Source organism: Tachyglossus aculeatus, chromosome 2, assembly GCF_015852505.1.
Source record: "Tachyglossus aculeatus isolate mTacAcu1 chromosome 2, mTacAcu1.pri, whole genome shotgun sequence".
Classification (NCBI taxonomy): domain Eukaryota; kingdom Metazoa; phylum Chordata; class Mammalia; order Monotremata; family Tachyglossidae; genus Tachyglossus; species Tachyglossus aculeatus.
Window position 1 is genome coordinate 80,231,116 of NC_052067.1, and position 27,409 is coordinate 80,258,524.

Genomic DNA, 27,409 nt, shown 5'->3' on the forward strand with positions numbered 1-27,409 from the left:
CCCCCAGTCTTCAAACTGCCTTAGGAGGGGAACACAGTTGCCTCGTCTCTGAGGCCCGAACCATGGAATTATAAGTATCTCCCCTTTCAGTCATAATTTAACATGATAAAAAAAATGAAGACCGATGAGAAAGAACTTGCCGGAACACCCCTTAGGAGAAATGGAGGAAATTCCTGAAACCAGGAATTGGATACAAGCCCTGTTCTAATACTACTAATAATAATGATGGCATTTATTATGCGCTTACTATGTGCAAAACACTTTTCTAAGCGCTGGGGAGGTTACAAGGTGATCAGGTTGTCCCACGGGGGGCTCACAGTCTTAATCCCCATTTACAGACGAGGTAACTGAGGCCCAGAGAAGTTAAGTGACTTGCCCAAAGTCACATAGCAGACAATTGACAGAGCCGGGATTTGAACCCATGACCTCTGACTCCAAAGCCTGTGCTCTTTCCACTAAACCATGCTGCTTCTCTAAGAACTGAAGTTAGATACAACACCATCAAATCAAAAACTGCCCCTGTCCCACAAGGGGCTCACAATCTAAGTAGGAAAGAGAATGGGTATTGATGAGGAAATTTTACAAGTGACAAAACTGAAGCACAGATATGTGAAGTGACTTGCCCCAGATCACCAAGCAGGCAAGTGGCAGAGCCAGAGTTAGCAACCAGGTACTATGACCCCCAGGCCCATATTCTTTCCCCTAGGCCATTCTTCTCTCATTCATTCATTCATCCAATTCATTCAGTCGTATTTATTGAGCGCTTTCTGTGTGCAGAGCACTGTACTAAGCACTTGGGAAGTACAAGTCGGCAACATATAGAGACAGTCCCTACCCAACAACTGGCTCACAGTCTAGAAGGGGGAGACAGACAACAAAACAAAACATGTAGACAGGTGTCAAAATCGTCAGAACAAATAGAATTAAAGCTATATGCAAATCATTAACAAAATGAATAGAATATTAAATATGTATAAGTAAAATAAATAAGAGTAATCACCGGGGCAGCACAGAGAAAAAAAATTGAACCTTAATGGACCCCCCAAGAGTTAAAGGTAAGAAAAGGAAGAAAAAAAGAGAAAATCTCCAAAAACTTACTCTCAGCTTTAAGTCACTCAATCAGTTCTCTCCTTGCTATTTATCATCATTTTTCTTCCACTACAATCCAGCCCAAATGTTTGCTTCTCTCAAGCCAACCTATTTGCTTTGCCTTTTTCTCATCTTGTCACCGCCCCCTTTCTCACATCTTCCCTCCTTCCTAGACCTCCCTTCCCTTTCAGGTCTGGCAGACCACTGCTCCCATATTTTCCAGGCCCGTCTGAAATTACATATCTTTCAGGAATTCATCCTAATTTATCTCTTATCTTCATACACTATTTCCCTTCAACTACCACTTCAATAAATTGTATTGCTGAGTGCTTACTAAGTACTTGAGAGAGTGCAATATAACAATGTAACAGGCACATTCTCTGCCCACAACAAGCTTGTCGTACAGAGGGAGAGAAAGACATTACTATAAATAAATTACAGATATGTACATAAGTGCTGTGGGGCTGGGAGCAGGGTGAACAAAGAATGGAGAGGGAAATAAGGAAATGAGGGCTTGGTCAGGGAAGGCCTCTTGGAGTAGATGTGCCTTCAATAAGGCTTTGAAGTGGGGAAGGAAGGCTTTAGGAAGGAGGGGGCAAGGAAAAAATTATTTAAAGCCGATGGTTAGGAGTTTCTGTCTGATGTGAATGTTCAGCATTTCTGCATCATCTAAGCACTTGGGTTACAAACATAGACATCTGTTACACTTACATATGTCTATTTACACTCTATTGCTCCCTCTTACCAATCAATCAATAGTGTTTACAGAACATTTATTGTGTGCATTGAACAGTGCTTGGGAAAGTATAATATGATAGAGTTGGTAGACCTGAGAAGCAGAAGCAGCATGGAAAGAGCCCTGGCTTTGGAGTCGGAGGTCGTGGGTTCAAATCCTGGCTCTGCCAATTGTCAGCTGTGTGACTTTGGGCAAGTCACTTAACTTCTCTGGGCCTGTTACCTCATCTGTAAAATGGGGATGAAGACTGTGAGTCCCCAGTGGGACAACCTGATCACCTTGAACCTCCCCAGCTCTTAGAACAGTGCTTTGCACATAGTAAGCGCTTAATAAATGTCATCATTATTACTATTATTGTTATTATTATTAGACCTGATCCCTTACCACAAGGAGTTTACAGCCTTACCTCTAATTTATTTTAGTGTCTGTCTCCCCTGCTAGATTGTAAACTACTTGAGGGCTGAGATCATATCTACTAACTCTCTTGCACTTTCCTAAGTGTTTAACAATAATGATGATGACATTTGTTAAGCTCTTACTATGTTCAAAGCACTGTTCTAAGCGCTGGGGGGGATACAAGGTGATCAGATTGTCCCATGTGGGGCTCACAATCTTAATCCCCATTTTACAGATGAGGTAACTGAGGCTCAGAGAAGTTAAGTGACTTGCCCAAAGTCACACAGCTGACAAATGGTGGAGCTGGGATTAGAACCCATGACCTCTGACTCCCAAGCCCATGCCCTTTCCACTGAGCCATGCTGCTTCTCTGTTGTTTAGTACACTGCACACTGTTTAGTACAGTGTTCTGCACAAAGCATTCAATGATAATAATAATAATCATTGTATTATTTGTTTATCACTTATTAGGTGCAAGCCTTGTACTAAGCACTGAGGTAGACACAATATGAGCAGATTGGACAGTACTGATTGAACCAGTAAAACAGACACACCAAAAACCAACAGGCAAAAGACTATACCCCTGAAACCAAGGCCAATAGGGGTTTTGAGGAGAGTGTAGTCAGCAGCCACTGCAACAAAGAGGTTACATGAAAAAAGACTGTCCTTAAATAAGCAATGTAACACTTTTAAGCAGAGAGAACACTGCTGTAGTGTTTTCTAAACTTCACAACTAAAGATGAAGAGAACTTGGAAATGCTTCTTAGGGTAACATAAAGACTAAAGAAATGGAAACTAAAATATTTAGAAAAGCCCCAGGACCTGGAATTGCTTAGCCAGAAAAAGAAGAAACTGAAAGATGCTAATTCCAAGAGTCCTTCTCAGATTGAGCCTTCTTTTCCCTGGCTTCCTCTCCCTTCTGCATCATCTCAGCACTTGTATCTGTGACCCCTGGGCATTTGATATTCACCCCACCCTCAGCCCCTTCTCCTCAACATGCTCCTCAGCCCCACAGCATTTATGTACATATCTTTACATTATATATTATAAATTACTCATTTTTATTCATGTCTTTCTCCCCCTATAGATTGTAAGCTTGTTTGGTCCCTAGTACGTGCATGTTCGCTCTGTTGTATTGTACTCTCCCAAGTATTTATTTATGATATTTATTGATGCTATTGACTCCTGTTTACTTGTTTTGACATGTTAGTCCACCCTTCTAGACTGTAAGCCCGCTGTGGGCAGGGATTGTCTCTATTGCTGAATTGTACTTTCCAAGCACTTAGTACAGTGCTCTGCACACAGTAAGCACTCAAAAAATGCAATTGAATGAAGGAAGCACTTGGTAAAGTGCTCTGCACATAATAAGTGCTCAATAAATACCATTGATTTATTGATTGATTGATTAAGGCACTCCTCCAGCTCTCTTCCTCTAATCAAATGTCTTCTCCTACTACACCCCAGCTCATATCATCATCCTTCCCAAGCTCACCTTCTTTTTCACTGGCCCTCACTCTCAACTTTTGCTGATATCCTTCCTCCTTCCCTTTCCAATCCTTCAAACCCCAACTCTCTCCGTCTTCAAACCTCCCCTGGCAGCCTACATCAAGCCCTTCTGGATTCATTTTCTTCTCTCCAAACAATCAGTGAGTCAATGGTATTTATTCAGTGTTTACTGTATGCAGAGCACCGTACTAAGCACTTGGGAGAGTGAAATACAACAGAGTTGGTAGACACATTCCCTGTCTACAATGAGCTTACAGTCTAGAGGGGGAGACAGACATGAATATAAATAAATAAACAATTTATAGATATGTGTGTAAGTGCCATGGGGCTAAGGGTGGGGCAAACATCAAATGGTACAGATATAAGTGCATTGATGACACAGAAGGGAAAGGGAGTCAGGGAAAAGAGGGCTTAATTGGGGAACACTTCTTGGATGAGCTGTGACCTTAGGAAGACTTTGAAGGTGGGGAGAGTTGCCGTCTCGCCTATTTTGAGGGGAGAAGACATTTCAGGCCAGAGGGAAGATGTGGGAATAGGGTCGATGGTAAGATAGACGAGATAGAGGCACAGTGATTAAGCTGGTGATAGAGGAACAAAATGGGCAAGCTGGACTGTAGTAAGAGATGAGTGAGGTAAAGGGGCAAGCTGATGACAAGGAGTTTCTATTTCATGCGGGCAACCACTGGAGGTTCTTGAGGAGTGGGGAAACATGGATTGAATTTTTTTTTAGAAAAATGATCTGGGCAGCAGAGTGAAGTATAGACTGGAAATGGGAGAGATAGGAGGCAGGGAGGTTAGTGAGGAGGCTGATGTGGTAATCCAGACAAGATTAGGATATGTGCTTGGATTAATGTGATAGCAGTTTGGATGGAGAGGAAAGGGTGGATTTTAGCAACGTTGTGAAGGTAGAACCAACAGGATTAGGTGAGATATTGAATATGTGGGTTATATGAAAGAGATGATTCAAGGATAACACCCAGGTTATAGGCTTGTGAGATTGGGAGGATAGTGGTATTGTCTACAGTAATGGGAAAATCAAGGGGCCAACCTGGTTTGGGGGGGGGAAATATTTCCAGGTCATACGTTCTCCAACCTCAGCACTATGTCACTCACAGCTAGTCCTATTGAACTTTAATATTTATCAATTTATGTGTTCTAGGCAAGAGTGCTTGGCACATAGTAAGAACTTAACAAATACCATTATTAATATTATTATTACTTATTGATATCCCTATTTCCAGTCCTTCTTTCTGCTATCCATCAATTATTTTATGTCTGTCTCCCTTTGTTAGATTTTAACTCCTTGAGGGCTGAGATTATATCTTCCACTTCCATTATACTTTCCCAAGCAGTTAGTAATATGCTCTGCACACAGAAGGTGCTCAATAAATACTACTGAATTACTGTTTGAGTGTATGCTGTCTTCTATAAGGAGTAAAGTGTAAATGTTCCCTGAAGATTTTTAACTTGTTATGATTGTATCATTCTGCATTAATGGCCCAAAATGAACTGCAAGTGACAGTGAAATTCTGAGCAGTAGCAGTAATAGTAAAAAACTTGGAAGAACAATAATCTGGATACTTAATTGGACATTTTCTGCCAGCATCCACCACCTCAATCAAACTTCACAGTTATTACTGGTATATTTAAATCATTTACCTCACTTATTAAAACATGTGTTGTTCAGATATAGCATATCCTTTTACTGTTAAAAATTTCCCTTAAAACTAAGCTCCCAGTATAGGTTAGTTATGGTGATTAAATTGGATGTGCATAACAGTCTCCCTAAAGATTGTATTTTCAAGACTATAGTAATGTTAAGCAAGGAGTAACACTGTCAATACTGATCTCCCATCTGAATACAGGGATAAGTGTATGCATTGCATAATATGGAAACAAAGACAAAGCTCTTTCTCACAAGTGTGAATTTCTTGAGTGGAAGGATTTTACTTTTTTGTATTCCCTCAAGGGTTGGAAATGATGAAGTCCTAAGCCATCATAACTAATGAGTCACATTTTATACTTTCATATTTGGTGTGCTTTTCCCATTCTCATTTCAGAAAGTCGAACAATCCCAGAATTCATTCAACCTCATGATGTAGAATTCCAGTCATTCAATTTCAACAATACTTTGCACTGGAAGATTAAGCGAACTCATGCCAGCCACAAAGCAGTCTACTTCGTACAGTACAAAATGTAAGTCTCTTCACATAGTTGAAAGCCCTCTTTCTGTGCTTTGTTTCCTCTGAGTCTGCAACTCCTTGACTGACTTGTGGCTGTTGAAAGCGAGTCATGGGCACTGGGGCTGTTGGGGAACTAGCATTGAGGCTAGTTAGAGGAATCCCCAAATCCACTGTCTCCAACCTCTCACAGAGAGAAATATATCCTTTTTTCTCCCTCTTTACCTTGCACTCCTAAGCCCTTCAAAAATGCCCAGGAAAATGTATATAGAGTGAAGACCCTTCTCACCATTTTTTTTTCTCTTTATTCCTTCCTGTGAGGTGTTTAGACCTTGGCTGAGACAACCAGTTACCTTGCATTTACCCCTAGTGTATATTACAGAGCTTGGCACAAATACCAGTATTTTTATTATTATTGTTATTATTCAGGCAGCTAAATGGTCTAAATGCCATTATTTGAAGTTTTAATCAGTGGAAGAACATTCACAGGATTCTTTTGACAAATAGTTTATGAAAGGTTCCTGCCACTAAACTTTGAGCTCCTTTTGGGCAGGGATCACGTCTACCAACTCTATTGCATTCTTTCATTCGTTCAATCATATTTATTGAGTGCTTATTGTGGGCAGAGCACTGTACCAAGCACTTGGGAAGTACAATTCAGCAACAGAGACAATTCCTACCCAACAACGGGTTCGTAGTCCAGTCATAGTCTTTTGAAATCTGTGTTGGTGGGCAGTGGCTAGTGAGTAGAAGGCAATCTGTTACAAGTCAAAATTCACCTGTGCTAGGCAGCAGCAGCATGGGAGAGAGTCGAGGGCGAAGACTCGAGTTTACTGCACAGAAGGAGGCAGTGGTAAACCACTTCCATATTTTTACCAAGAAAACTTTATGGATACACTACCAAAACGATTGCAGATGGAGGTGTGGCTTTCTGGGGGAGATGTGTCCATGAAATCGCTATGGTTTGGACAAGACTCAAAAACATACGATGACAGCAACAAAAACAATCTGTGTTGGTGAGGCATGAATAAACAATTTCCAATTATGAGCAACAGAGAAAGTTTGCAGGAGATAAATGATGACATGCATCATTATCTGGGGCCTAATCAATAATAATAATGATGGTATTTGTTAAGCGCTTACTATATGCCAAGCACACTTCTAAGTGCTGCAGTAGATAAAAGGTAATCAGGTAGTCCCATGTGGGGCTCACAGTCTTAATCCCCATTTTACAGATGAGGTCACTGAGGCACAGAGAAGTGAAGTGACTTGCCCAAGGTCACACAGCAGAGAAGTGGTGGAGCTAGGATTAGAACCCATGACCTCTGACTCCCAAGCACGAGCTCTTTCCACCGAGCCACACTGCTTCTCTGCTTCTCTTCTCATCAATCAATGAATAAATCAATCATCAATAGTATTTATTGATAAAAAATAAAACAGTGATAATATTATAATTATTATCAATAATAAATTGATAAATAAGCACTCACCATGGGCAGAGTACTGGATAAAGCACTTGGGAGAGTACAATGAAATAGAGTTGTTAGACTTGATACTTTCCCAGGAGGAGCTCAGCAGTCTACAGGGGGAGACGGACATTAAAATGAACTACAGACAAGGAAATGGTGGGGACCATCTCTATATGTTGCCAACCTTTACTTCCCAAGCGCTTAGTACAGTGCTCTGCACACAGTAAATGCTCAATAAATACGATTGATTGATTGATTGATTGAAGTGGTAAGAATATGTAACTAGGTGCTATGCAAGCAGGAGTTAGGAATGAATTTTCAGTCTCTGGGTGATAGTCAAAGTTGTGATTCAATCCACTATTTCTCACTGACTTTGGCCAGTGAGACTTTGGCAGAAATGATCTTTAACAGTATCTACCAATTCTGTTACACTGCACTCTTCCAAGTGCTTAGAACAGTGAGCAGCATACAGTAAGTGCTCAATAAATATGACTGACTTTTAAACTGCCCTCTAATGTGTTTCAGATGGTTTTTCCAGTTGTTGACATAGCTGGGCATATCAGCCTATTTTCAGAGGGGGAGCTGAGTTCTCTTATCTTGCTTTCCCTGACTCCTCTGCCTCTCAGTCTCTGCCTTCAGCTAGCTGAATACTGGACGCTCCTTAGGTTGAAAATGAGTCACCGCATTTTCTTCCGGGAGTTGATCAACAGACAGTTTCGAGAGTCATGGCAAACTTGGCCCTAAATGTACTGGGAGATTCCAGCTCTTATCAGCTGCTGCTTTTCAGCCATTCCATTGTATTTTATTCCTTGCTGATTTTAATTTTTTTTTCTTGGCTGTAAAATTTATCAGTGATTAGTTATGGAGTTTCCCAGACCACAGAAAATGTAGTTTGAACCTCATCTTGAAGCATAACAGGGAAAGTTATCTGGTATTTGTACAGATGATGCTATATTCAATCAGTGGATCTGTGAGAGAGTACCTAGAAGCCACATTCTCCTTCAGTGCTGTGCCCCCGGAGCTGCAACCCCGAAAATTGTAGCAGTAGCAATAGTACTAGTAGTAGTAGTAAATATGTTGTGGTACAGCATTTTTCGTCCAAGGCTGTTATGCATAGAGCATAAGATTCCCTGGAAGTGCAAGCTTCTTATTATTCACTACATGCCAGGGCAATGGCTAAATGACAAGTAGCATTGTCCCCCTTTACAGAGGAAAAACAGGAATATTGTGGGATGGGGTTGGGGTGGATTTTCCTTGAAAATGTGTTTAAAAAAGGGCTGCAATTAGATAAAATGCCTCACTCATATTTTCTGAACCAGATACAACTACAGAGAGTATATTATATATATGGGGCATATCGAGAACTCATTTTCCTGGGCACAATCCCGTCTATTGCAGCACATGTTCAGATTCCTTGCGTATAGTAGGACACTTAAGGTGGCATGGCCTATTGGAAAGAGTATGGTCCTGGGAGTTAGAGGACCTAGGTTCTAATCCCAGATCTTCCACTTGCCTGCTGTGTGACCTTGGGCAAATCACTTAACTTCTCTGTGCCTCAGTTTCCTCAACTGTAAACTGGAGATTCATTACCGGTTCTCCCTCCTACTTAGACTGTGAAGCTCATGTGAGATAGAATTGTGACCAACCTGGTTAACTTGTATCTACCCCAGCAATTAGAACAGTGTTTGACCATAATAAACACTTAACAAATGTCATTGTTATTATGTTTATGATGTAATCTCCTCTGGAAGGTTTCTAGGATTTTGCATTAAATTTCCAAAATCAATAAGATAAAGATGAAACTGCCCTGAGAATGGACGTTTAGGATACCCTCTAAAGTCAGTAAACACACTTTATTTAAGCGAAGCAGTGAGTTGTCAGAGCCCAGCAGCGTTACACTACAGCTGAGTGACAGGAAATGCAGACTTCCGCATAGTGTTGATGCCTTAGGGGAACTTACTGAAGCAGAAGGTCACTGCCCAAAATGGAAGGTGGCTAGGAAGCCAGAACAAGCACTTGTGTTTGTGTAAAAAATGCAGAGAATACTAAATGCTCCGGTCCTAAGACAGCCTGGTGGAACTCACTTCTTATCCAAGTGATTTCTCTTCAGATTTCCAGTTTTACCAGGTGAGTGAACCCCACCATGACCCCTATCTGGCCCTACCTCCTCCCTCACCCCATCCTCTCTCATTCCCAGCTCATGGTTTTCCTGCCCCCCCCCCCCCAACCCCCGGCATCTTACCCTCCATACTCACCCCCACCTGCCTCATTTTCCCAGTCCCTTCCACACCTCATCATCTCACCATCTCCTTCCCTGGCCTTCAGTTGTCACCTTTTGGGATACAAAGCTAGGGGGACAGGCCTGGACCAGAGGGGGATCTGGGGGACAGGTGTGTTGGTGGGGGGGAGGGAGAGGGGTTGACTGGCAGAGGTGGTCCTGTGACTTCAAGGGGTTGGGATTGGTTGAACACCTCAGCTTCAACAAATTGGCACAAATAGACCACAGAACTCAAATGACTCTAATAGCCCAAATGGAAGACAAGGTGATTTCTATTATGGTGTTGACACTCCAGGGCAGGGGTTTAAGAGTTTAATGTTCTCAAAGACAGACCCCAGCCTAAATGGGGGAATGGCCTCAGATTTCCACTTTCTTCCTCCCAAAGGTATGGGCAGAACTGGAAGAACAAGGAGGAATGCTGGGGCATTCACGAAGATTTTTGTGACCTGACAAATGAGACCTCTGCTGTTTGGGATCCTTATTATGGGCGGGTGAGAGCTTCCTTAGCTGGTGTCTCTTCAGGCTGGTCCATCAGCAGCCGGTTCAACCCCTGGTGGGACAGTAAGTCTGCTAGCTTTGGTGGGTAGGGGATGCTCTCTATGACCCCCTGGCTACTTCATTTTGCAGTTTTATATTAATAACAATAATAATAATAATAAAATGGTATTTGTTAAGCACTTACTCTGTGCCAAGCACTGTTCTAAGCACTCTGATAGATACAAGGTAATCAGGTTGGACACAGTCCCTGTCCCACATGGGGTTTACAGTTTTAATCCCCATTTTACAGATGAGGTAATAGAGATACAGAGAAGTTAAGCAACTTTTCCAAGGTCACACAGCAGACAAGCGGTGGAGCCTGGATTAGAACCCATGTCCTCTGACTCCCAAACCTGTGCTCTTGCCACTAGGCCAAGCACCAGAGTTGCTTTTTGAATGAGTATTTGAAAGGTGAAGCACATTTAGAAAATAGTAAATGTATATATGCATATATATAAGTGCTTAGTACAATGCTCTGCACACAGTAAGTGCTCCATAAATACAATTGAATGAATAAGTGAATAGATATAGTTGTCCTTTGAATTTAAAGAAGACATTACTGGTGGTGAAGACACCCTTGATTATCGATCAATATTATTTATTGAGCGCTTACCGTATGCAGAGCACTGTACTAAGCACTTGGGAGAGTACAACAGAGTTGGTAGACATGTCTTCTAACTATGAGTGCACGTGTAGCTCAACAGCCCAGTAACAGAGCCCCTGTCTGGCCACAATGTACACAAAAACGGGTTGTCTCTTGTTGTGTTATCATGCTTAAAGTTTGCAGTTGGCCAGTGGCTAGAGAGTGGGCAGCAGTGGCAGGGGAGAGAGTCGAGGGCAGAGCCTCAAGTTTACTGCATGAAAGGAGGCAATGGTAAACGACTTCTGCATTTTTACCAAAAAAATTCTATGGATACACTACCGGATGATTGCTGATGGAGAGCAGGGCTTTCTGGGAGAGATGTGTACGTGGTGTCGCTCTGGGTTGGAAATGACTCAACGGCATAAGACAAGACAATGTTTGCAGTGCCTGGAAATATTTTCTCTATAGCTAACGGGCCTGTGAGTCAAAGGATCTGATCCTAATCCCAGGCCCACCAGTTACCTGCTATACGGCTTTGGGAAAGTCCCTTAACTTCTCTGTGCCTCACTTTCTTGACCTTTTAAATGGGGATTCAGTGTCTGTTCTCCCTCCTGTTTAGACTGTGAGCCCCATGTGGGACAGGGACTGTGTCTAACCTCATTAATTCCTATCTACCCCAGCACTTAAAGCAATGCTTGACCCACAGTACGCACTTATCAAATATAATAATGATAATAATATGAAGTTTTCACCTCTAAGAGCTGCTCTGCAAGTTTATATTATGATATTCCAATCTAGAATTATGAGAGCCAAAATCTAGCTGTATCATTTACACCACTAATTTGTTAAGGATATGTAAATGAACTGACAGGGTGAGGATCAAACTGAAATCTACAAAACAAATTAAAAAATAATTATTTGAGTTAATCACTCTGGAATATGAAGAGAACTGACTGAGAATCTTTTGCTACAATTCTACCTTGAACTTCAGTAGTTGTAGAAAGCACAGATTGGTGATGATGGAATCTCGTTACAGGAATAATGACGAGCCTCCGCCTGAGATTTCAGGACTGAAAACTTGTGCTCTCACACTCTTGATCATTCAATCAATGGTATTCATTCAGTGCTTACTGTGTATGATGCACTGTACTAAACTCTTGGGAAAGTACAATACAAAAGAGTTGCATTTTGTTGTAATACAAAAGAGGAGCTTATTGACGAGGAGAGAGATAATAAAATAAATTAAAGATGGTGTAAATGGAATAGTTTAAAGTTATGTACATAAATACTGTGGAGCTGAAGTTTGGATGAATGCCACATTCTAAAGGAATACAGATATGAGTGCATAGGTGACATGGGAGATGGGGAAAGGAGGTCTTAGGAAAGCCCCCTTGGAAGGGATGTAAATTTTTTAATAAGACATTAAAGGTGGGGGGAGTGGTGATCTGTCAAGTATGAAGATGGAGGGGGTTCCAGGCTAGAGGGAGGTTGTGAGGACGCAGTTGGAGGTGGGATACTAAGCGTTTTTCCTAACTACTTGGTAGAATGCTCCGCACACAGTGAGCACTCAAAAAATATGATTGATTGATTGACTGACAGTTGAGAACTAAGTACAGTGAGTAGGCTGGTGTTAGTGGAGCAAAGCGTGCAGTCTGGGTTGTAGTAGGAAATCAACGAGGGAAGATAGGAAGGGGAGAGCTGGCTGAATGCCTTAAAGCCAGCAAGGAGTTTCTTTTTGAACTGGAGGTGGATGGCCAATCACTGGAGATTTTTGAGGAATGAGGATAATATGGACTGAACTTTTTTTTTTTAAGAAAAATAACCCAGTCAGCAGAGTGAAATATGGACCAGAGAGGGGAGAGACAGGTGGCAGAGAGGTCAGCAAGGAGGCTGATGTAGGAGTCAAGATGGGAAATAAGTGCTTGCATCAGTGTAGTAGTAGTTTGGATGGAGAAGAAGGTGCAGATTTTAGAGAGGTGGCAAACAGGATTTGATGGCAAACTGAATATGAAGATTTAAGGGGAGAGATGAGTCAAGGATCTTTTTATTATTATTATTATAGTACCTGCTAATGCCAGGGTTACAGGCTTGTGAGACAGAGGGGCTAGTGGTGACATCTACGTTGATGAGGGTGTCAGGGCTAGAGCAAGGTGGGAAGTAGGTGGGATGGAGTGCAGTATGTTATGAAATATATGTGTGTTATATTAAGCCTCCTCAACCTCTAATCTGCCTTCAACACTGTGGACCACCCTCTTCTCCTGGAAACGTTATCCCACCTTGGCTTCTCTGGAACTGCCCTCTCCTAGTTCTCCTCCTATCTCTCTGGCCACTGCTCCTCAGTCCCTTTTGCAGGCTCCTCTTCTGCTTCCCACCTCCTAAAGGTAGGAGTGAATCGGGGCTCAGTTCTGGGTCCCCTTCTATTCTTCATCTACACCCACTCTCTTAGAGAACTCATTAGTTCCCATGGCTTCCACTACCATCTTTATAGGTGAATGATTCTCATATCTACATCTCCAGACTTGATCTTTCTACTTCTCTGCAATCTCGTATTTTCACAAGGTGGATGACCTGCCAATACCTCAGACTTAACATGTCCAAACAGAACTCCTTATCTTTCCACCCAAACCCTGTCCTCCCCCGACTTCCCCATCACATCACCACCCTCGTTGTCTCATAAGCCTGTAACGTTGTTGTTATCCTCGACTTATCTCTCTCATACAACCCGCATACTGAATCTGTCACTAAATCCTGTCGGTTCAACCTTCACAATATCACTAAAATCAGCCCTTTCCTCTGCATCCAAATAGCTACTAGGTTAATACAAGCACTTATTCTATCTCAGACTGATTACTGTCTCAGTCTCCTTGCTGACTTCTCTTCCTCCTGTCTCTCGTCATTCCAGTCCATACGTCACTCTGCTGTCCAGATCAATTTTCTACAAAACCATTTAGTCCATGTTCCCCACTCCTCAAGAATCTCCAGTTCTTGCCCATCCATCTCCAGATTAAAAAGAAATTCCTTACCCTCAGCTTTAAAGCACTCAATCACCTTAACCACTCCTACCGTACCTCTCTGCTCTTCCACTACAACCCAGTCGCACACTTTGTTCCTCTAATGCCAACCTAATACCTCCATCTCACCCATCTCTCTGCCTGCCTCTCCCCCACATCTTGTCTCTGGTCTGGAACACCCTCCTTCTTCATATCCGACAGACGATCACTTTCCCCACGTCAAAAATTCATTAAAAGTATGTCTCCTCCAAGAGGTCTTCCCTAAACCCTCATTTCCTCATAATAATAATTGTTGTTGTTGTTATTATTATTATTATTGTACTTGTTAATCACTTACTATGTGCCAAGCACTGTTCTGAGCACTAGGGTAGATGCCAGATAATCAGGTTGGACACAGTCCCTGCCCTACGTGGGGCTCTCGCTCTCCCTTCTGCTTTACCCTTGCACTTAGATGTATGCCCTTCATTCACCCCTCCCTCAGTCCTACAGTGTAAATATTTGGGAGTTATTTATTTATATTAACATCTGTCTCCCCCTCTAGACGGTAAGCTCACTGTGGGGAGAGAACGTGTCTATCAACTCTGTTATATTGTACTCTCCCAAGTTTTTTGTACAGTGCTCTGCCCACTGTAAGTGCTCAATAAATATGGTTGATTGATTGATTGATATTCACCCCCATTACACAGCTACAGGCAGAACTAGAGCTAGAACCCAATTCTCCAGATTTCCAGAGCAGCTCTCGCTCCACTAACCAACAGCAGGTCTAGGGAGCACAGAGAGCTTTGTGTTCAGTGCATGTACATGCTGTACGATTCAACTCTAGAGCACTAATTCTCCAAGAAAATTTTGTTATCTCTCATATTCAGATGTCATACTTTGGTGGCCACACCTTTTTAAAACCGGGTTGATAATGAAAAATTAACAGAAACCTGCGAAGCATTCACAGTATTTTGAAATCCTCTCTGTTAGATAAGCAGCATGGCCTAGTGGAAAGAGCACAGGCCTGATAAGTCAGGAGACTGAGATTCAAATTTTGGACCCGCCACTAGGCTTCTGTGTAACCTTGGGAAAGTAGGTCAGTTAACATCTCTGTGCCTGAGTTTTGACATCTGTAAAATGGGTATTAAATACCCGTTCTCCCTCCCTCTTAGCTGTGAAATTCAAGTGGTACAGGGACTATTTTCAGCCTGATTATCTTGTATCTATCTATCCCAGTGCTTAGTACAGTGCATGGCACAAAGGAAGTGCTCAACAAATGCTATCATCATCATCATCCTCTCAGCCTAAATTTCTGACAATGTCTTCCTGCCTCTCTTACCACCTCTTTTTGCCTCCATCAGTCTCTGCCTCAAAGTCCCTCTCTCCCCTTCATTCTGAAACAATTGTCTCTGTTGTATGTGCCTCTTTCTTGCTGTATTTTCCTACCCCATTCTCTCTGAAGTCCCAGTAGAGTGGCTGCTTTTGAGATATGCTGCTAGGGAGGGTCCTTGCCTGCTTTTATACTGGAAGCCTTGTTTTCAGCTGATCTGGTCAGTGGCTACACGACACCAGACATTGTTAACAAATTATTTTTCTTGAAATTCCCAGCTTCCTTACTCCTTGGTTCCTTCAGCTCAGAAGCAGCTCCCGTGCTTTTAGGGACCTGGAAGGGAAGATGAGTATTTTGGAGTAGAGCATGGAAGTCAGTAGTCTTCTCCAGAGAAGCAGCATGGCTTAGTGGATAGACCACAGGCCTGGGAATCAGAAGGACCTGGTTTCTAATCCTGGCTCCACCATTTATCTGCTGTGTGACCCTGGGCAAGTCACTTCACTTCTCTTTACCACAGTTACTTCACCTGTATAATGTGGATTAAGACTGTGAGCCCCATTTAGGACATGGACTGTGTCCATATTGATTAGCTTACATCTACCTCAGTGCTTAGTACAATTTCTGCCACATCATTATTATTATTATTATTATTATTATCATTATTATTATTAACAAATGTCATAAAAAGTGATACTTTCTGAATATTTACACAGAAGGTCCATATGTCATCATGAGGTTATTTTGCATAACCTGCAAACACATGTAACTTATGTCTGATATTTCAGGGTTGGCAAAGGGGGGAAGTCCAGGATCCAGAGTTCAGACAGTGGCTATCCTAAACAAATCCTTAGAACTACTGAGTGGTTTTCCTTAGATGGCTCACTGGATTTTGTCCTCTGGGTAGAACCTGGTCCTACTTAAGGTCTCAAGGAGGAATATCATTGTTATTATTATTATTAGAGCTAGATCAGGCCTGTCTGAGAGGCACCAGGGTGGGCCAGCCCAGCTGCTTCGATGACATTTACCCACGTACTAGGTTTGGACTGTTAGTTACCCACTCACTTTGGCAGTCAGGTAAGCAAGCACACATCCTAAAAGCAGCGTGGCCTAGTGGGTAGAGCACAGGTCTGGGATAATAATAATTGTGGTATTTGTTAAGTGCTTTCTATGTGCCAGCTGCTGTTCCAAGCGCTGGGTTAGATACAAGCAAATCGGGTTGGACATAGTTCCTGTCCCACATGGGTTCACAATTTTAATCCCCATTTTACAGATTAGGGAACTGAGGCAAAGAGAAGTGAAGTGACTTGGCAAAGGACACATAGCAGACATGTGGTGGAGCTGGGATTAGAACCCAGATCCTTCTGACTCCCAAGTCTGGGCTCTATCTACTAGTCCATGCTGCTTCTCATAGCCCAGGTTCTTCTGGGAGTCAAAGAACCTGAATTCTAATCCTGACTCTGCTACTTGTCTTCTATGTGACCTTGGGCAAGTCACTTATCTTTTCTGTGCCTCAGTTACCTCATCTATATAATGGGGAGTAAGAATGAGAGCCCAATTTGGGACATGGACTGCAACCAACCAAATTAAATTGTGTCCACTTCAGCACTAGTAAATACTAAACAAATACCATAAAAAATCCAGGTTTGTCTGGACCTGCCCCAAAGTTTATGGTGAAGGATTTACCCTGGGGACTGACAAGCAGAGAAGATTGGAGGTATGCTTTTTGGGATGGGTGCAGAACTCCCAGCCAAATTCTAGTTTCAGTGGTTCCAGAGGCTTGCCCAGATAACGCTTGCCTGGAACTTGAGTTTTTTGTTGCCCTCTCCTTCTGGTACACAAGCGTGGACGTGGAAGTCAACAGTTCTGGTGGGTTTTTTGTCAGGAAAAAAAAGCACTCTATACTGGCAATTACTTTTGCTTATATTTTCCTACATCCTCTTTCTATCAATCCTGGGGACTGAAGTAAGCCTCTATGTGGGAGAAAGGATTCCGCAGTGATTACCATCAGCAGACATGACTGACAGGTCTAAGTGAAGCAGCGTGGCTCAGTCAAAAGAGCACGGGTTTTGGAGTCAGAGGTCATGGGTTCAAATCCCGGCTCCGCCAACTGTCAGCTGTGTGACCTTGGGCAAATCACTACACTTCTCTGGGCCTCAGTTACCTCATCTGTAAAATGGGGATTAAAACCGTGAGCCCCCCATGGGACAACCTGATTACCTTGTAACCTCCCCAGTGCTTAGAACAATGCTTTGCGCATAATAAGTGCTTAACAAATACCATTATTATTAAGTGAGAAAGCAGTGTAATGGAGGTTAGCCTACGGATTGCCAGCTAACACTCTGATCCCAGAGCATAAATGAATCAACTTGGGGGCAGAGTAAGCAATGCTACGTGGAGGCCACCAGGCTTCATATCCTCTGTTTTCCATCAAAACAAGGAGTCTATGATAGTGAAAGAAAACTGTAAACTATTGAAAGATCCCTGAAGTAAAGAAGTGGCTGTTCAGCTTGAGGTCACCAGCATTAATGCAGTCTTCGTCCACAGCCAGAGCAGAGATGGTGATTGAGTCTCCCTCAAACTACGTAAGTAATTAGACAAGCAGGATCCTCAGTGCAAAAATAGAGTCCTAAACTACCTGTCTTGCAGGAGCTGGGCACAGCCCTGCCTGAAACTCCTATCCTTTGTGGAATGCGACATTGATTCTCTGAAGAACGGAAATCAATCAATTAATCAATCGTATTTATTGAGCGCTTACTGTGTGCAGAGCACTGTACTAAGCGCTTGGGAAGTACAAGTTGGCAACATATAGAAACAGTCCCTACCCAACAGTGGGCTCACAGTCTAAAAGGGGGAGACAGAGAACAAAACCAAACATACTAACAAAATAAAATAAATAGAATAGATATGTACAAGTAAAATAAATAAATAAATATGAAAATAAAGCTGTCAGCTGGGTGCAAATTCAGGAGTTGTTCACCAGTTACTAGAATAAGTGTGATAAACTAAGTCTGAAATATTCACTCCCAGAATTTCAACAAGGCTGGATCATACCTGGGTAGAGTTTATGAGCTATAATCCCCCAACTCCACAACTCCCACTCTGAACTTTACGTGTTCTTGATTGCCCTTAAATGAACAACAGACAGCAGACAGCCCTGCATCACCTATACAGTTGAGGAAGCAGGTTTACATTTGATTATTTTGACAGAGGAAACACATTTCCTCTAGACTGTGAGCCCACTGTTGGGTAGGGACTGTCTCTATAGGTTGCCAACTTGTACTTCCCAAGCGCTTAGTACAGTGCTCTGCACATAGTAAGTGCTCAATAAATACGATTGAATGAATGAATGAATGAATTTCCTGTAGGTTTCCTTTGACATATAGCAGAACATCAGAAACTTGGTTTTCAGAGATAAAAAAGAAGCAGTTTGGCCTAGTGGATAGATAATGGGCCTGGGGATTCTAATCCCCAGCTCCTCTATTAACCTGCTGTGTGACCTTGGGCAAGTCACTTAACTCCTCTGTGCCTCAGTTACCTCATCTATGAAATGGGGATTTAGACTGTAAGCCCATGTGGGACATGGACCGTGTCCAACGTGTTAGCTTGTACCTATTCCAGTGTTTAGTACAGTGCCTGAAACATAGTAAGCACTTAACAGATATTATTAAACAAATGGTATGAATTAGTACAGTGCTCTGTCCCCAGTAAGCGCTCAATCAATACAGTTGATTGATTGATGAATGACAGAAACTGAGAGAAAGAACACTTGGAGAGCTTGTAACAGACAGAAAATACTAAGCCACAAGAATGGGGACAAGCATGTACTAATAATAACTATGGTATTTGTTGAGCAACTACTTATGCCAAGCACTGTGCTAAGAACTGGGGTACACAGAAGGGAATCAGGTTTGGCACAGTCCCAGTCCCACATGGGATTCACAACATAAATAAATGGACTTTGCCACCTGTTACTGCTGCTCCTCTTAACTAGTGCCTTAATCTGGTCTCAAGTTCCCTTCACAGGCTTATTTCCCTTTCCTCTTATTTTTTTCCTTGTGAGGTCATTATTTCATGAGAAATTGCATTTATTCATTCTGGATCATTTCAAATTACGGCTTGGGTAACCTCTTCCAGAATTTAAAAACTATTGAAAGCCAGGTTGGGTAGTTCAATTGTTCATGGGTTGCTGGTCTTGGAGACTTTCTTTCCGTTAAAAAAGAATCACTATGGCCTGGTGGAAGGAGACTGAGCCCAGGAGTCAGAGGACCTTAGTTCTAATCCCAGCTGTTGCCACTTGTCTGCTATGTGACCTTGGTCAAGTCACTTAACTTTTCTGTGCCGCAGTGCCCTCATTTGTAAAATGGGGACTAAGACTGTGAGCCCTATGTGGGACGGGGACTGTGTGCAACCTGACTATCTTGTATCTATCCCAGAGTTTATAAAACAGTGCCTGGCACATAATAAAAGCTTAACAAACACCATTTAAAAAAAAATGACTTGAATCATGTGATAGTTCATTGTCTGTGACATTCTATTGACCTCCATACTTTCCTTCTTCGCTCCACAGATTTCCTCTTGGGTGTACTGATTTCCTTCATGGGGATATATATGGAAAAAGATGACAATTTTAGCTATCTTACGTTTATATTTTGGCATTTGCCTTACTACAGTGGCTACTTAAAGCACCTCACATAAAAAATGCAGGAACCAGTTTTTTTAATTTTACTTTTGTCAGTTCTGATGGTCAGAGGAGAATCTAAAGAAACTCTGTTTTGTCATAACCATTTTGTAGGTGAACTGCTTATTAATTGTTTAAAGTGGAGATGAAAGAGGCATTATATTCATTTTTCACTTCAGTGATCTGTAAGGCCTGGTGTCCTCCTCCCTGCAAGGAGTTGCTTTTAAACTTGGTCTTTTTAATAATAATAATAATAATAATTGTGGTATTTGTTAAGTGCTTACTATGTACCAGACACTGTACTAAGTGCTGAGGTAGATACCAGCAAATCAGGTTAGACACGGTCAAGATCCTTGTCCCACAAGGAACTCAAAGTCTCAATCTCCATTTCCCAGAGGTAATTGAGGCCCCAGAGAAGTGAAGTGACCTACCCAAGGTCACACAGCAGACAAGTGGTGGAGCCGGGATTAGAACCCATGACTTTCTTACTCCCAGGCCCTTGCTCTACACACTTTTTGGCTGCTTCTTTTGTGGTGATGAGATAGAACCAGGCTGACTTGGCCTCTACACCCCAGCCCTCCAACTGGTCCAGTCAGGAAATCTGTCTCAGCTGTGGCACCTGCTGGGAGCTTTACCCTGAAATTTGAAATTCAATGTGAAAAATGAAATAACGTTTGCTATTTGAGCCCCCTGTTGGAAAGAGACTGTGTCCGATCTGATGGTATTGTTTCTATCCTAGCACTTAGCTCATTTCTTGGCTCATTGTCTTGTCTTATGCCGGCGAGTCGTTTCCGACCCATAGTGACACCACGAACACATCTCTCCCAGAATGCCCCGCTCTCCATCTGCGATCGTTCTGGTCGTGTATCCATAGTATACAACAAATACCACAATTACTGTCATTATTGTTTGGTTTTGTATGAAATAGGTCCTCATCCCCTCTTCCCAAGGACATGACCCTATTGAGAATGAGCTATGTGAGCTGTGGAATGTGAAAAAAGAAACTCCCTTGGAATTTCCCAGTTGAGGAAATCTGCAAAGGTGTTTAAAAAGACCCAAAGGCAAATAATTTTTGAAAGTAGCTAAAGAAGGATTCTGAAGCAACCACACACACACACACACACACACACACACACACACACACACACACACACAATTATGAGCCACTTCAACCCAAGGGTCAAGTTGAACCGAAAAGCGAATCAACCCCTGAAATTCATAAGCACACTCTCCTTTGAAGACATCATCTCTTGAGAATTAGATAATGAATGACCACTGTTTAGTACATAATTCGTCATTTTAAAACTCTTCTCAAATTGCATATCCTTCAAGAAGTTTCCCCTGATTAATCTTTCATTTCCCCACCCACTGCTGTCACATCAGCTCTTATGCAAACCTCTGCACTCAAGAAGACTCACCCTCTAGGTACTTCCCAGGTAGCATTTATATCTTTACACTCTGTAGTGTCTCACTACCTGTAATCTATGTAATGTCTGTCTCTCCTATTAGATGGCAAGCTCTTCAAGGACATTAACTCCCTTGTATTCTCCCAAGCCCCCTCTCAAGGTCATACCTAGAGAGTTTCCAGTACTCTACCAGTCTTGAGTATGGGAGGGAGAGTCAAGCAGAGGCATATCCATTCCATTCCTAGCTTGAGAAGTGGCTAGTGAGTGAAGGGCAATCTGCTACAAGTCAAAACTCCCCTGAGCTAGGCAGCAGTGGCATGGGAGAGAGTCAAGGTCAGAGTCTTGTTTACAGCGCAAGACAATGGTAAACCACTTCCATATTTTTACCAAGAAAATTCAATGGATATGCTACCAGAATGATTGCAGATGGAAGTGAAGCGTTCTGGGAGAGATGTGTCTATGGTATCGCTATGGGTTGGACACGACTTGACAGCATAAAATAACAACAAACTCTCCCAAGCACAGAATACCATGACTTTCACACAGAAAGCTCGCAACAAATGCCATTGATTGACTGAGTGATTCCTTGTCAACTTTCTCCTTTCTAATGCTAGCAAAAGTAGGTCCTCCGTCCCACATCAGAGTGTCACGCAGCAATGGGCTCATATCGGTGACATTCCAGGCTCCAAATTCACCTTATAAAAGTAAAAATGGAAGCAACATACCAATGAGCAACTACCATAGCCTGTCATTCCGAGTCTATCAAACATCTGTGATTCATCACTCATTGGAAAAGGTAATTATAGACTGACAAAAACATGTTGAATTTTTTAGTCCTGTTCCCATTTACCAACCCCGTCCCGTTACAATAATAGTTATGGTATTTGGTTAAATACTTACTATGTGTCAAGCACTGTTCTAAGTGCTGGGGTAGATACAAGATAATCAGGTTGGACACAGTCCCTGATCTACATGGGCTTCACAGTCTCAGTAGGAGGGAGAATAGGTATGAACCCTCATTTTACAGTTGAGAAACCAGACGCACAGAGAAGTGACATGCCAAGGGTCACACAGCGAGTGTGTGGCAGAGCCAAGATTAGAACCCAATTCTTCTAACTCCCATGCCCACACAACTTTCCACTGGGCCACCGTGCTCCTCACTAGGCCATGCTGCCCCTTATAAGTCAGGTCATTCCCTTCTCCCATATCCTCTGAATCAGAGCTAAACACTTCCTCTGATCTCCTCAACCCACTCCCAATAGGAGGGGGGTTTTTTGTTAACTTCCGTGAGTCATTTCTTTCTAGCCACCAAAAATAGGACACTCAGTGGATTCTCAAACTGGGAATTTTCCTGAAAAAGACACATTTTTCAGGAGGTTTTGTGCTAGCTTCATATCAGCTGAAATCACGAAGTATCCATGAAGAATCTAAGACCCTGCCTTTTCTTGCCTTCTCACTTCCTACTGCTGCCTCTTCCCTCTAGCTTTGGTTTGTTTGCTTGTTTCCCCACTAGTTCTTCCTTTCCATTTGGATCCTTTCTCTTGATTGCTCTGGGCTTTCCTACTGTTGGTGTTTCCAGGCCTCATAAGGTTCCCAAACACCAATTTTCCAGACTTGTTTCTCTAATAATAATAATATGGTTGCAACACATTCTTCCTCCTCCTTAGACTGGAAGCCCCATGTGGGGCAAGGAGTGTGTCCAAACTGTGTCCAATAAGAAGCAGCATTGCCTAGTGGTTAGAGCATGGTCCTAGGAGTCAGAAGGACTTGAGTTCTAATCCTGACTCCACCACTTGTCTGCTGTGTGACTTTGGGCAACTCACTTCACTTCTCTGGGCCTCAGTTACCTCATCTGACTGTGAGCCCCACATGGGACAAGGGACTGTGTCAAAACCAATTTGCTTGTATCCACCCCAGTGCTTAGTATAGTGTCTGGCAAATAGTAAACACTTAACAAATACCATAGCTATTATTCCTCACTATTGGCTTTAAAGCTCTCCATCACCTTGGCCCCTCCTACCTCACCTCCCTTCTCTCGTTCTACAGCCCAGCCCGCACATTCCGCTCCTCTGCTGCTAACCTCCTCACTGTGCCTCGTTCTCACCTGTCCCGCCATCAACCCCTGGCCCACATCCTACCTCTGGCCTGGAATGCCCTCCCTCCAAACATCTGGCAAACTAGCTCTCGTCCCCTCTTCAAAGCCCTGCTGAGAGCTCACCTCCTCCAAGAGGCCTTCCCAGACTGAGCCCCCCTTTTCCTCTGCTCCTCCTCCCCTCCCCATCTCCCCGACTCCCTCCCTCTGCTCTACCCCCTTCCCTGCCCCACAGCACTTGTGTATATTTGTACATATTTATTACTCTATTTTATTAACGATGTGTATATATTTATAATTCTATTTATCTATTTTTGATGCTATTGATGCCTGTCTACTTGTTTTGTTTTGTTGTCTGTCTCCCCCTTCTAGACTGTGAGCCCGTTGTTTCTGTAGGGATTGTCTCTATCTTTACCGAACTGTACTTTCCAAGTGCTTAGTACAGTGCTCTGCACATAGTAAGCATTCAATAAATATGTTTGAATGAATGAATTCTTATTATTATTACTGTGTGTCAAGCAATATACTACGTGCTGGGGTAGATACAAGGTAATCAGTGGGGGGGCACACTTGCAGGGGGAGGGATGTGTGTGTGTGTGTGTGTGTGTGTTTTAATGGTATTTGTTCAGTGCTTACTATGTGCCCAACACTGTTCTAAGTGCTGGAGTAGATACAAGAGGATCAGGTTGGACACAGTCCCTGTCTTACATGTGGCTCACAGTCTTAATTTCCATTTAACAGATGAGGTAACTGAGGCACTGAGACTTTAAGTGACTTGTCCAGGGTCACATAGCAGACAGGCGATGGAGCCAGGATTAGAACCCAGACCCGTGCTCTTTCCACTGAACCACACTGCTTTTCACTGGACATGGTTTGGACACAGTCCCTTGCCCCAAACAGAGCTTACAGTCTAAGTAGGAGGAAGAACAGTTACCTTCATTTTGTAGGTGAGGAAACTGAGGCCCAGAAAAGTTAAGTGGTTTGTCCAGGGTCACACAGCAGGCAAGTGGAGGAGCTAGTTTCAAAGTCTAGATCCTCTGACGTTCAGGCCCATGCTTCTTCCACAAGGCCAGGCTGCTGCTTCCCATTTGTTTTCCAGGGTCCTGGACCTGTTCAGGTGCCCTTCAGACTTCCTGCTCCCCGTTCCTTTTCCCTCTACTATATTGGTCCCTTTCGTGCTCCTTTACCTCTAGGTCCTTCCTATCCAGTTTCTTTCCCTCTCCCACTCAGGTAATTTCCTTTGCAGTCTCTCTGGCTGAACTAAGCTGTTGCCATTTCAATGTTTCCCTTGAGCACAATCTCCATTACTCCTGCGCAATCCAGAGCCTCAGCTATTCCCTTTCTCCCAGAGCTTCGGCTAACAGGGCCAAAGTGACTCCAATCCTAACAGGTCTTGGGAAGCTGTTTCACAGACATACAGTTCCTTGGGCCTGGAGGCCTTGCATTTGCAGTGAGTGACAGCCATGACTTACACAAACAGGATCTAAGTTCTATTTTAGTGTCCCCTCGCAACCCCTGTCTGCTCACTCTGTACATTGTCTTCTTCTAAGTGTGTAACACAGTATTCTGCATGCAGTGAGAACTCAATAAATATCACTCATTGATTGACTGTTGCCTTTCCCCCTGGAGAAAAAGGTGTATGAAGGGACGGACACAGTCTTTGTCATAGATGATGTGGCGCCATGGTCCAGCTTCTGTATCAGGGCTAAAACGCACCTGTCCTTCTTAGACCACAATAGCCCGGAAAGCAAGGAGACATGCTCAGCCCCAGTGGAATGGTATGAATTGCATTGAGATCCTTAACTAGCAAACCCAATAATAATGGGTTTGATAATAATAATGGGCAATAAAAATAATAATTTTAATAATAATGACATTTATTAAGTGCTTACTATGTGCAAAGCAGTGTTATAAGCGCTGGGGAGGTTACAAGGTGATCAAGTTGTCCCACGGGGGGCTCACAGTCTTAATCCCCATTTCACAGATGAGGTAACTGAGGCCCAGAGAAGTTAAGTAATTTGCCCAAAGTCACACAGCTGACAATGGGCAGAGCTGGGATTTGAACTCCTGATCTCTGACTCCAAAGCCCATGCTCTTTCCACTGAGCCACGCTGCTTCCCCATGTTACTATGTGCCATGCCCTAGGTCTAAGAGGGAAGGTGAATTTCATTCATTCATTCATTTTCAATCGTATTTATTGAGCGCTTACTGTATGCAGAGCACTGTACTAAGTGCTTGGGAAGTACAAGTTGGCAACATATAGAGACGGTCCCTACCCAACAACGGACTCACAGTCTAGAAGGGGGAGACAGACAACAAAACAAAACATGTAGACAGGTGTCAAGATCGTCAGAACAAATAGAATTAATGCTGTATGCACATCATTAACAAAATAAATAGAATAGTAAATATGTAAAAGTACAATAAATAGAGTAATAAATATGTACAAATATCTAAACAAGTGCTGTGGGGAGGGGAAGGAGGTAGGGCAGGGGGGATGGGGAGGTGGAGAGAAAAAAGGGGGCTCAGTCTGGGAAGGCCTCCTGGGGGAGGTGAGCTCTCAATAGGGATTTCAAGGGAGAAAGAGAGCTAGCTTGGCAGATGTGTGGACGGAGGGCATTACAGGCCAGGGGAAGGACGTGGGCCGGGGTTCAATGGCGGGACAGGCGAGAACGAGGTACAGTGAGGAGGTTAGCGGCAGAGGAGCGGAGGGTGCGGGCCGGGCTGGAGAAGGAGAGAAGGGAGGTGAGGTAGGAGTGGGCGAGGTGATGGAGAGCCTTGAAGCCGAGAGTGAGCTTGATACTTGATTCCATTTTACAGATGGGGGAACTGAGGCACAGAGAAGCGTAGTGACTTCCCCAAGGTCACACAGCAGACAAGTGGCAGAGATTAGAACCCAGGTCCTTCTGGCTCCCAGATCCGTGCAGAGGCCATGATGCTTCCTTCTACCATTATACTCAAGAACTTGCACTTCCCAAGTGCTTAGTATAGTGCTCTGCATACAGTAAGCACTCAATAAATACGATTGAATGAATCAATGAAAAGAGAATCTTAAAGAACCAGCAAATCGCTTATTTTTACCCAACACCGACCACTTTGGCTTTTAAAGTGGTCAGTGGCATTGGCCAGCTACAGAGATAGTGACCAAATTCAGCTCTGCAAAAGGTGACCATACTTCCTCATCCAGTCTGCTTTGCATTACGAGAATTGCACCAAGTAACCTATAGAAATTCAGGATCTTTTGAAATCACGTATTTTTATATTTGCAATGCTGGAAACCATTTGAGTTACTTCATAATGATTTTAAAATGACCACATTAACTTCCCTTTCCATCCCTCCCTTTAGATAAGGAAGAAAGGCAGCATTCACAGTGGTTTCAAGCAATCAGTATTTTTTATGGCTTCGAACATTTCTGGATGTCGCTACAAAGTTGAAGACAGTGGATGCAGCAGCCTGGTAGAATGAATTGGATCCAATTGAAATGGAAGATCAACTGGCTTATAAACGACAGCATTTCATTTTAAATCAAATCAGTATTAAAACACTTAACATTGAAAGGGCAAAGTGTGATCCTCTACAGAAGGAAAATTGCTACTGATTGCAAACATTACCGTTGCAAACATTACTGTGCATGGTAATAAAGACAACAGTTTTCCTAGTCAGTGTGTTAAATCTGCCACACCTACACCTTCCTGCTGTTTCCAACACTTTCTCCCCATCTCCAGATAAGTAAGAGGGCTTTCCTGCACTCAATAAATAGCATTTATTGAGCACTTACTATACTCCTTCAGAGCAAGCACTGTACTACGTATGGGGGGAAATGTATTGGAAGTAGAGAACCCTAATTTAGTCTGCAATCTACATGCTCAAATAGTACATTATTATTCATTCAATCCAATCATATTTATTAGCGCTTACTGTGTGCAGAGCACTGTACTAAGTAGAGAACCTTAGTGTAACTTGCAATCTACATGCTCAAACAGTACATTATTATTCATTTATTCATTCAATTCAATCGTATTTATTAGTGCTTACTGTGTGCAGAGCACTGGACTAAGAGCTTGGGAAAATGCAGTACAGCAATAAAGAGAGACAATCCCTGCCCACAACGAGCTCATGCTTAAGAGAAGCAGCGTGG

At 42.8% G+C, this 27,409-nt stretch overlaps 1 protein-coding gene and 1 non-coding gene across 2 annotated transcripts; both read left to right on the forward strand.

Moving 5' to 3' along the window:
- Positions 1 to 1,033: 1,033 nt before the first annotated feature.
- IL22RA2 (interleukin 22 receptor subunit alpha 2) lies at positions 1,034 to 26,856 on the forward strand. Its single transcript, XM_038762412.1, has 6 exons — positions 1,034 to 1,055; positions 5,788 to 5,923; positions 10,040 to 10,215; positions 21,793 to 21,974; positions 24,900 to 25,048; positions 26,617 to 26,856. Coding segments are annotated over exons 1-6 (666 nt in total). The 3' UTR covers positions 26,618 to 26,856.
- On the forward strand, positions 21,328 to 21,465 carry LOC119923446. The gene has a single exon (XR_005448864.1). It is a non-coding gene; the product is annotated as a small nucleolar RNA SNORA7 (small nucleolar RNA).
- Positions 26,857 to 27,409: the final 553 nt, after the last annotated feature.

Excerpts from the sequence above, each read along its gene's own strand:
- IL22RA2 (XM_038762412.1), top strand. The coding sequence starts at position 1,034 with ATGGACCCCCCAAGAGTTAAAG. Across the intron at positions 1,056-5,787 it reads GGACCCCCCAAGAGTTAAAG|AAAGTCGAACAATCCCAGAA; the intron begins GTAAGAAAAGGA and ends TTCTCATTTCAG. Across the intron at positions 21,975-24,899 it reads TTCATCACTCATTGGAAAAG|AAAAAGGTGTATGAAGGGAC; the intron begins GTAATTATAGAC and ends TTCCCCCTGGAG.